The 10,479-nt window shown below is 35.6% G+C and overlaps 1 protein-coding gene across 29 annotated transcripts in view; it reads right to left on the bottom strand.

The window, feature by feature from the left end:
• Positions 1-10,479, bottom strand: part of NRXN1 (neurexin 1) — a 1,443,145-nt gene that overhangs the window by 750,140 nt on the left and 682,526 nt on the right. For 21 of the 29 annotated variants that reach the window (XM_019516265.1, XM_019516266.1, XM_019516286.1 and 18 more), the window contains 2 exons: positions 9,361-9,564; positions 7,067-7,093 (listed from right to left, as the gene is read on the bottom strand). In XM_019516265.1, coding sequence (XP_019371810.1) covers positions 7,067-7,093; positions 9,361-9,564 — 231 coding nt within the window. The remainder of the gene's footprint in view (positions 1-7,066; positions 7,094-9,360; positions 9,565-10,479) is intronic. The other 8 variants (XM_019516272.1, XM_019516283.1, XM_019516292.1 and 5 more) reach the window with 1 other exon arrangement.

The following is a 10,479-nucleotide window of genomic DNA, read 5'->3' as shown; positions in this document are numbered from 1 at the left end:
GCAGAGAATTCTGAAATGGCATATATATATTTTTCATGGTTACTAATTCTCTTCTCTACCTCTCAAAATTTAGGACCCAGATAATAGGGAAAAATAATTTACTAGGATGATCATTTATTTTCTTTACTGAAAATATTCTCTGTTTCTAGGGCAATAGAAAAAAGTATCCATACATCTCCTTCCTTCAATTCATCACACACAGATTGTGTGCTTTATTCTACACGAGGTGCTCCCTTACTCTTCTGCACTCACTATCCACATCCCAGGTAGCAGCAGGTTGTATTGAGGGGAGGACTGTACAAGTTAGCAGGCCCTGGAAAAACCATTGCTTCCCCTCTTGCACACCTCAGCAGAGAGTAGGCAGGAACACAGGCTTCCAGTGATGATGCAGAGCTGCCGGGCAGGGCTGCTGAGTAGGCATGGTGGAGCATGTAATGAGCAGGCTATAGCAGAGGTATGGATCACTACTTTCAATCCTCTGTTGCTATTTAGAATGAGGGTGAGATTGCACATTTCTGAAATGGCTCCTGGGGCACTGCAGTAATTCAAACAGCTCTCATTTTGTTTCACTTTTTGTAAATTAATCTATTCCTCTGTCTACCTTCCCATCATGTTTTCTTTCAATGGCTGGTGAAGGAGGTGGTATACATTGTAAATCCAAACCTCACTTTCTCTTCTCTTGCATTATAGTGGAAGCTGATTTTATGAGGCTGCATGGGTAGAAAGTGACATTTAAAGATAAGATTGCTGGAAAGGAGGAATCAATTGTACTTCTGATCAGAATCTTCCAAACATAGCTAACAATGCTTTTCTTTAAAAAAAAAATCTTCTGTTCTTCAGACACAAACTGAGGTCAGAAACTCTTTACATGTTACTTTTTACATCCATGCTGAGTGGATGTACTATAGTACTTTCCTCCAGACATTTTTAGCAGGCTGTCAACCAAAAGGCATGAATAACAAAGAAAAAAATGTCTGATAAGTAGATGCCACTAAATGAGATACTGGACCAAACACACCAAGTTATACTCACAGATGATGTGGTCTGTTATGTCATTTTATTGCTTTTCTACTGTCTGAGATAGAAGAAGAGAAACAAATGCCATATACTCAAGTCATTCTTTTCAGCAACTAACAGGATAATACATGGATATTTATTAGTGTTTTGATCATTAAAGTAGATTTTGCAATATCCACAAGGGCAAAGATGGAAGCTCTTAACACTGCAGCCAAATGTATTATAATGAGCAGTACGTTTCAAGCGGATATATGGTCTTCATTTAAATTTCTCTACTGCTTAAAGCCTGTAATGCAAGATGAAAATGGATTGTATTCGAATATATCATTGTTTGATCTTTCAGCCATTTAACTCCCCTGCTGTTTATTGAAAACCTGATATGGCTCTTTGGTGTGCTGATTATTTGCAGGCTGCTTTGCCAGGAAAAATGCCACAAGAACAGGTGTCAGTGCAGCACTGCTAATCTGATACAATTTCCACATCTGCAGAACATTAACATAAAGAAAAGAGTGGAGATACAGGACAGATAATAAAAGTTAAGAAAAAAAAGGAAGAGGAGAGAGAAAACAAGGAAAGGGCCCGAGGGAGAAAAACAGAGAAAAATACATGCAGAAGAGAAGAGGAATGGGTGCTTGAAAGGACACTGAGCTAGAACGACACAGAAGCAGAAAGGCACAGAAAATGAGAGATGCAAATAAACAGAAATATTTCAAATCGCATGAAAGCTGTTTTTAAACTGGACAGATGGGCTACTGTTCAGTGAGGCAAGCTGCACAGTTCCCCAGAGGGCAGAGTGTACAGAGACATTGCCTTTACAGTGCTGCCAGTCCCCTCTGTCCAAGACTGGCTACATGCCATGCAAAACTTATACCTGTGATCGCTGCTGTCAGTTTCACTGGGACTACTCATATGAATTGGTCCCAAAGGCAGTAAAACTGTGATCAGGTGGAAACTAAATCTTTTTTTGTAGCAATGTATGATACTTTCCACAGGGCCATGCCTTTGAATTGGCCCCATTTACCAATATTTAACAGGAAAATATCATTTTTATTATTCCAGGTAAAAAGAATTCTCTTTGATTCACTAAGCAAAGGAGTCAGAATCTCCTGGAATCAAAGAACTAAGATACTTGCTGTTGTCTAGCTTATTGCATTTTCATCATTATTTATAATGTTTATTACAATAACTCTTAGAGACTTCTGTCAGGACTGGGCCCTAGTGTGCTGAAGACTGACCAGAAAACTTAGATGCCTCACCCAGGGTAGGGAGCTCATTTTGTAGGATCATGACAAGATGACAAGAAATAACAGATAAAAGGATAGGGCAAAGGGAAAGAAGGCAGTAAATTAAGCTGTTTTTGTGCATAAAATAACAAGGATTTTCATCAGTCCCAGCTTGTCATCTGCTTAGTCATTAACAGCTGATAGTGCTTTGTAAGCATCATAAAAAAGACACAAGTGTTAATGAAGATTTTAAACAAGGCAAAGGTGAAAGAACACCGATAGCAGAAAAAATATGAAGTGACATAACAAATCCAAATTCATCTTATAGTCCATCAAAACACATAGGGTGCATCTGGTATTTAAATAAAATAGGGTAAAATCCTGGCTCAACAAATCTCAATTGCAAAGCTCTCATTCATTTCAACAGGACCACTTTTGTTTTGTTTTGTTTTAAAATTGTAGTATCAGTTGTAACAGTAGGTTACATTGCCATGAGTTTGCAATAGATTTATAAACCTATAATAGTGTCACCATTAGACTAAGACCCACATGAAAAACAAGATGCTTTTAGGTTGGGCCAAGACCTGCAGTCTATCTCCAAGGAAAAAACCTAATGACTTAAATGGATTTAAATTTTGTCTAAACAAGGATTGTAGTAGTTGGTGTACTCATTGCTTAACTGTATTAAGGAGGCAAGATAATGTTATTATGGCATATTAGGGCATTTTTTTACAAAACAGGTGAGCATTGTACCAGGTACCAGATGTATTACCTTGCACTTTGATTTGAAAATTTATTTGTTTAAAAATGTAGCCAGCTGCAGTTAAAACCTCTGTCTCTACCATGGCAATGAATTACTTCATTCAAGTAGTCAAACATTTCAATTCCATCAGAGTTCCATGTTTTTCAAAAGTAACCCCAGATTCCAGCTTTTAAGAATGAGCTCCATTAATACCCAGTCTAAGTTCTTTTTACCATGTGGCTAATGTAAAAAATCACCCCCATGCTGCTGTCTGAGCTGTCTGCTGGCACTTGTCCTTCTGTTTGTTTTTGAGAGAATCCCTGTGTTTATGAATACCTAAAAGCAAAGTGGCACACCAGTTGTAATACAAGGTTTCTCATTGACCTGGTGCTCATCTCAGCCTTGACCTGAAAGTGCCCATAGTTTGAAAAGATCATATAATTCACTCTCACAGTAGACAATGTGTTTTAGTAAATATACAAGTCTGAAAGCAGACTCCAGACTGATTTAAGATGATGTATGACAACATTTTAGCAATTGTCTTTACTGGTCAGCATAAGACTATTTACACTTGCCTATGTTTATGTGGAAAGATAATAATTTTTCTAGTCTCATATAAAACAAAGAATCTGGTGTGACATTTGTTTGTCATCCATTTATCAATTATAGACCATTTGTGCTGAAAAGCCATTTCTCAAAACAGTCACTTGGCCTTCAGTTTCACAACTATACCACAGTAATAAGCAATTGCCATCATATTCTTGACTGGCCACAGCTCAGTGGCAACTTGACACCTGGCAAATAATACTGAAATATAAATAATCAACATCTGAGAGAAGACCTGTGCATAAAGTCAAATCAAGGCAAAAGGGAAATAAAAATATATTGCCCAAGAAATCCCAGTTTTGACTAGCCCATTGAGAAATGATCACTAGAACTGCAGGGAGCAAAAGATAGGTTTCAAACTGTGTGAGTAAGGTGATATTTTATTCCCTTTGATTCCTAGCCATAGCAGGAAACAAAGTACTTAAATGTATATTTTCCTTTTCTCGTTCAAAGGAATAATTTGTTTGTTTGTTTGGATGGGGTGGGTGTCAAGAGCTACATCTCCAAACTCATGGAAGATTAACTTTTTCTGCTTGCCCTTAAGCCTATTGCTAGTCTTGTCAAAGTCTGGAGAGCAGAATTACAGTGGTGAGTTCAGTAAAGAAAACATTTTTCTTCTGGGCAATGGAAGTTTTTTTCAAATCTGTGAAATCATTTCCTTTAAATGGAAAATAAATTTAAGTTTATGGACCTATAATAGGGAAGATATATTGGGCTTTCAAGAAAATCAAAGCCCCACTAAAGAAATATACTATAAATTAAGTCGAAGTAGGTTGTTTTATTTCAATTTACTTTGTTTGGATTACTAGTGAGTTCCCATTAAAAATCTTCTAAGCTATACATCTTGTTTTTAGTAAGCAGGGGCTACCAACCTCAAGAAAATGTTCTTAAGTTTGAAATACAGGAACTGAACAGGAGCTAGGTACAGACATTCAAAAAGCGTGGGGTGGAATCAATGGATGTGTCTACATGTGCACAAATGCACTTTAGTTAGTGCACATTAAATCTATTCTGAGGTACTAGGAAAATGTACATTTACCTGTCTTAATGCACATTAACTAAAGAGTCTGGTTTTTAAGTGACACTTAATGCACATTTGCATATTTTAATGCATATTAACTAAATAGCACAGTTTTTTTAGTGACACTTTAATACACATTAAAATAGGCTACTGACATTAAAATGCACATGTAGATGCACCCAATCTAAGTTATGTTATTTTCTATAAGCTGCATAGTTTAAACTGTATCAGACAGAACACACATTCACAACCCAATCTTAGACTGGGCTCCACCATTTTTAAACCAGTCTATGCATGCCCAACTTCTTCTCTGTTATGGGTATAGGCCAGTTTGTGTGCTAAACTTCTTTTCTGTTATGGGTATGGACTGATTTCCAATCACCTATACTGGTGAAAGTGTAATGTCTGTACCTGGCCAGGGAGTGTTACTGCATTAAACAATCACAGTGACTGTAAGTAACTAACTATATACTACTTACCCTGACACATAATGAAAGCTCAACAAATCTGCTAAAAACATAAAAAAATCTCTTTTAAGAAATGGAAGTTAGAACAAGTTGTGAAAATTCATTTTTTATAAGGATAGCAAAATGCCATAAACAAACTGCAAAGGAAAATGATTGTCATGAGTGGCTGATACCAAGGAAATCATACCAGCACTGTTTGAGGAACAAGAAGGGTTAATGATGGTAAAACTGCCAGTACAGTGAAATTCAGTAAAACCAGCTCTGCTGGTTTCAAATCTGTATATACTCTAATTGTGGTAAACGTTATCTGCTCTGCTTTGTATATTCTCTCTTGGTCCAACACTAAGATAATACTAACAAGAATGCTTCATTTTAGTTTATTTTAATGACAATTAATCTTTCCCAATGTCAATGAAAAACAAAGTATATATGTTATAGATTTATTATGTTGTTCCCAAGTTAGTAATTCCCTTCAATGAGCTATTTTATCAAATTCTGTAGCATACTAAGAACATCTCTATTAATATCTATTGTTGTCTGCATTACATTTATGCCAAAAAACCACTTGTCTTATATTCAAAAAATATTTTCATCATACAGACCCAGACAAGAAAAATACATGTCCTCTCTTGAATATATGTAAAAAATTAAGCGTTGGGAACTTCCATGACCTTGTGTACTTTTGGTGGCAAGGATGTGGACATGCTTTCACCTAGAATTAAACCCTTACAGAACTCTGTTTTTATGAAGAAGCCACCTTTGTCCATTTAAGTAAGCAGAGATTCATTTTACATTATTTTAAGAAAGGTGAAGATTTAAGCATGAATACATTTTTAAATGTAATACTCACCTAAAAGCTATTTGCTTTTTGATTTCTAATTATCTTCTGTACAAATTAAGTATTACTTTTCTACTCATTAAGTTTGTTTATCTCAAGGAGCTATCTGCATTGCATGTTATTATATATTATATAGGACAAAGTGCAGTTTCACAGTAAAATGTTAAGTGTAATTACTGCAAATAAATTTTGGGTGGTTATTAGTGCCATTTAACATGTTTAAGTAATTTATTTTGCTTTTAAATAGTATTATAGTGCCAATTATCTGGCTAGCAAAAACTGAGAGAGAAATAATAAAAAAGCAACAACTAAAAACTACTGTACTTACTATTGATAATTTTGTTGACACCATTCAGGAGCTCCACAGACTCAAAATAAAATCACAGTCCTTTATCTCCTTTCAGAATATAGTCTCTTAATCAAATAATATCAGAAAGGTTAAAATTTAGTAAATTCATCTGGCAAATGTTTCCCTCTGCTCCATAAACATGCATATCACAGAGAAAAATATGCAATTCAAGAGTTCTTATATGATTAGAGTGTAAAAAATCATCATACAAATATAGTTTGTTTCCAGATATCATAATGTCCTTACTGTGATACTACCCATATGTTACATTTCCATAAAACATGGGTTTAGGAAAACTAATTGCATTTTAATCAGCCAGTAAATAGAGTTTATTTCTTGGTAGAGTTATAGAAAGTGAGCTCTAGTCAGGACAATTATGTTAATAAAGTGTCACCATAGATTACAGGTGAACAGTAAAGAAAACAGGGAGTAAAAGATACAGCAGAGTATCAGAAATACTATTTTACTACTTCATTTGCTGCCATCTAAAAAGTAACACAGCTAGAATAATTTGGCATGATAGTTATGCATTGTGTTCTCACTCTTCCTTCTATGTATATTTAAAATCTTAGGAATCTTTAATATGTTACTGTGGCTAAAAGTGCTACGCACAGCAGTGAAAGGAAAATGTTCTTTTTGAAGTAGGGGAAGTATGATGATAGTTTACACGCAAATTTAATTAACTATAGTGAAACAATACTGAGTTATCAAGTGCTTGTAAACTATAAACAAGTTTTTTCATCTACTTTGCATAATCTTAAACTGGAGGAATAACATTTTAAAAATTTTGAATAGGCACTTACTGGAATTACAGTTAATCCTGATACAGTCTAGATGGGGAAGAATAGATGAAAAATGAAAATTTATCCTTCAAGGTAATAGCTGCAGACATCCAATAAAATCACAGTCCACCCTTCCGGGGACAGACACATGCAAAAATGGCCACTCCAGATCATTGATCTTTACATAATGCTGTAACCCAGATAAACTGATCAAACTTTATAAGTAGAAAAAACAATAAGAAAAAAATGGCCAATTTCAAACAAAGCTACATGGTGACAAATCTAAGTGAAAAACCATGGTTAACTGTCCAAGATGCATAACTGAAGTAGGCTGCACCTTTCTCCCCATCTGTGAAAGAACATGTGAATTTTCTCAGTGCAATTAAAAAGTGCTCCGTCACAATGGGGCACAGAGCAGGCCAAGCTACAATCGTACATCTTGGACCACTGTTATATACTATACCTCAAAGGCTGATATTCTTTTCCTTTATTTTTTCCCCAACCAAACAGGAAAATACAGAGTATGTTCTTTGTCTCTAAATATTGCCATTTATATTCTTGTGCACTTTTCACAGTTAAATGTACACACCCAACTCATAGGAGAGCAATGCCTGTATTTATGTGTTTTATAATGATACCTAGAAAAGAATATTTCATTTAGGAACCCCAACAGTTAAGAAATACCTACTCTCTTCAGCTAATTCCTTTCCTAAGAATTAATTATTGTTATTTGTGCAATAAATATTGCAGCTAACACAGATACTTATTTTTTTTTTACTTACTTTCCTGAGGGAGAGAGAGCATACTCAAGAGCAAGCATGCTAATGTGTCTGAAAATATATTGGTTTGTTCTGGGGCATTATTGCTTTTTTCTTTTAGATTTGTAGCCATTACTTTTTAAAAAAGATATATGCACCACTGTTTTGTCTGTATGGTAATTTTTGGTCGGTGCCTTTGAGGAGCATAATATAAAACCTAGATTTTGTTTCCATATAGCTGAGTTTGTCATGTGTCGTCAACCGCATCAGAAAAGTGGCTGCAAACAGCCAAGGACCAGCATCTACACATCTCTTTCTACAGAAAGCTTTCCTGAAAAAGGCTCCACATTGCCATTTTGTGATTCAAACCATTTTTTCAGCTTGCAGTAAACCTATGCTGTCACTAGAGGGAAATATAAGAGAACAGTCAAAACAGAAAATCCCTGGGTTCTCTTTTAATCTGTTCCCTTTTGAAATCTACACATAAGGACAGCAATTCAGTAACCTACATTTGTACATATCGGGCTTTGGGTGTAAATTCACAAGATCACCTGCAACACCTTAATGATACAACTATGAAAACACTATATACAAACCTAATAACCATGGGTAATTAATTGCTTGGTTGAATTCATATTAATTTTTATTTGGTGTGTTTTTACTGTTTTCCAAATTCTGATTGTTTATTATCAGCAAAATGAAAGTACGTGTAAGTTTTGTATTTATAAGAGCAAATGATAACGTAACATTTTGTTAATGAAATTCCAAATCAGGAAAGCATTTTCTTTTTCTGTAGAAGGGCCTGTATTTTATGTGTTTGCTTGGCTGTTTGCTGAGGGCCGCAGTCTTTGGGCATTGAAGGGTTGTGTTATTTTTTGACACAAAAATATCACTACAGAGTTGTTTAGAAACAGAAGATGGATTTTACCATGGACTTGACTGCTAAAAAGAGAAGACCAAGCACACCCATGAGTTGACATAATATACAATACTGTCTGTACATGTGAAAATTAGAACATCTTTGACTATATGTGGACCTAGAAAATTATTTGGTGGAACTAAAGTTAAACTGACCTATATATAAACAGTTTGTATTTGTTTACTTAACTCATAGAATTGTATGTTATCTGACTTCTAGAGCTGCTAATATGGAGAATCTGGTAAGTAGTGACCAATTTGCCAATTAAACTTTTTTTATTTTGTGTCTAATAACGATGCTGACAAACTGATCTTCTCTTTTCAGAACACACAATACTACAAAATATATTATGATGGGTGATGTTAGACTGTGTAAATAATATAAAATACAAAAAAAGAATAAAAAGGACAAAATAAGTTACTTAAAATAATGCATGTGTATGCTTGTGTGCGCATGTATTTATATATGTACCTGTTGAACGTACATATATATATCATTTCATTTTATTTTGAATGTCAAACAGGCTGTCTAATAAATGTTTGCAAGCAAAACTAAAGAAAAGGGAAAGAAAAGGAAAGAAAAGGAAAAGGAAAGCATAGTTGAAGATGTTAATTTCTTGGAGAGGTGAGGGTTGTTACCTAGGTTGACCGTTAGTTTTACTCGTCCTGCATCCAGCTCTAACCGGAGCGTGTCTGCAGATTCCCTAGAAGTGGTTGCCATTAAAATGCCGTAAGCTCGTTGGGACCTGAATCGCAACGACACATCTTCAGCCTCTGTGTGCATCACAACAGGGAGCTGTATTTTCATAAACATACTTCCATCGTAGCTTAAAATGGTGGCCTCTGAAAATGTACAAGAAGCAAATCAAGAATAAATAAATAATGAAACTGTATGTACTGAAACTGGTCCCAATAGCCATATATCCAAACAATCCAACATTACAAAATTGAAAAATGGTGCATTACAGTTGTTACTAGAATATATAATCAACATTGATTTAAAATCATACAGCTTTGGGGGAAGAGAGGGTACAGGAAATTTTACACTTGTTTTAATTAACTCAATTTGACCCTGTTAAGTTCCCTATTTTGCAAAAAAAAAATGTGCGTGGAGATGACTTTATGCACATGTGTAAAGTCAAGTGAGTCTTTGCAAAATTTCCAAACTAGTTTGTGTCCAAGTGAGTAAAAGCTATGCAGTAATTATTGTAGTATATTCCTGTCTTGGAAGCTCATTTCAGACAGTTGGCCACTTTTATAATTACTTGAAAATATTTTTAAACCTTAATAAGAACCTATCAAGGTTCTTATTATATCAAGGATATGGTTATTACCAAGATAAAAATAACCCTCAAAGTATAATAGACAAATACATAATGGTTGCTTCTGTGGTTTGGTTGGGGCACAAAGTGCTGCACATTCACAGTGACTCTTCATAGTTTCATAGTTTCTAGGGTTGGAAGGGACCTTAGCAGATCATCTAGTCCCACCCCCTGCCATGGCAGGAAAGAGTACTGGGGTCAAACGACCCCAGCAAGGTGTTCATCTAACCTCCTCTTAAAGACCCCCAGGGTAGGAGCCTGCACCACCTCCCTTGGAAGTTGGTTCCAGACCCTAGCCGCCCTGACCGTGAAATAGCGCCTCCTGATGTCTAACCTAAACCTACCCTCTGCCAGCTTGTGACCGTTATTCCTGGTCACTCCTGGCGGTGCTCGGGGGAACAGTGACTCCCTCAATGCCTGCTGATCCCCCCTGACT

The sequence above is a fragment of the Gavialis gangeticus genome, unplaced genomic scaffold, assembly GCF_001723915.1.
Source record: "Gavialis gangeticus isolate Ggan-Ray unplaced genomic scaffold, GavGan_comp1, whole genome shotgun sequence".
NCBI classification, from domain to species: domain Eukaryota; kingdom Metazoa; phylum Chordata; order Crocodylia; family Gavialidae; genus Gavialis; species Gavialis gangeticus.
This window is presented reverse-complemented; position numbering and strand designations above follow the sequence as displayed.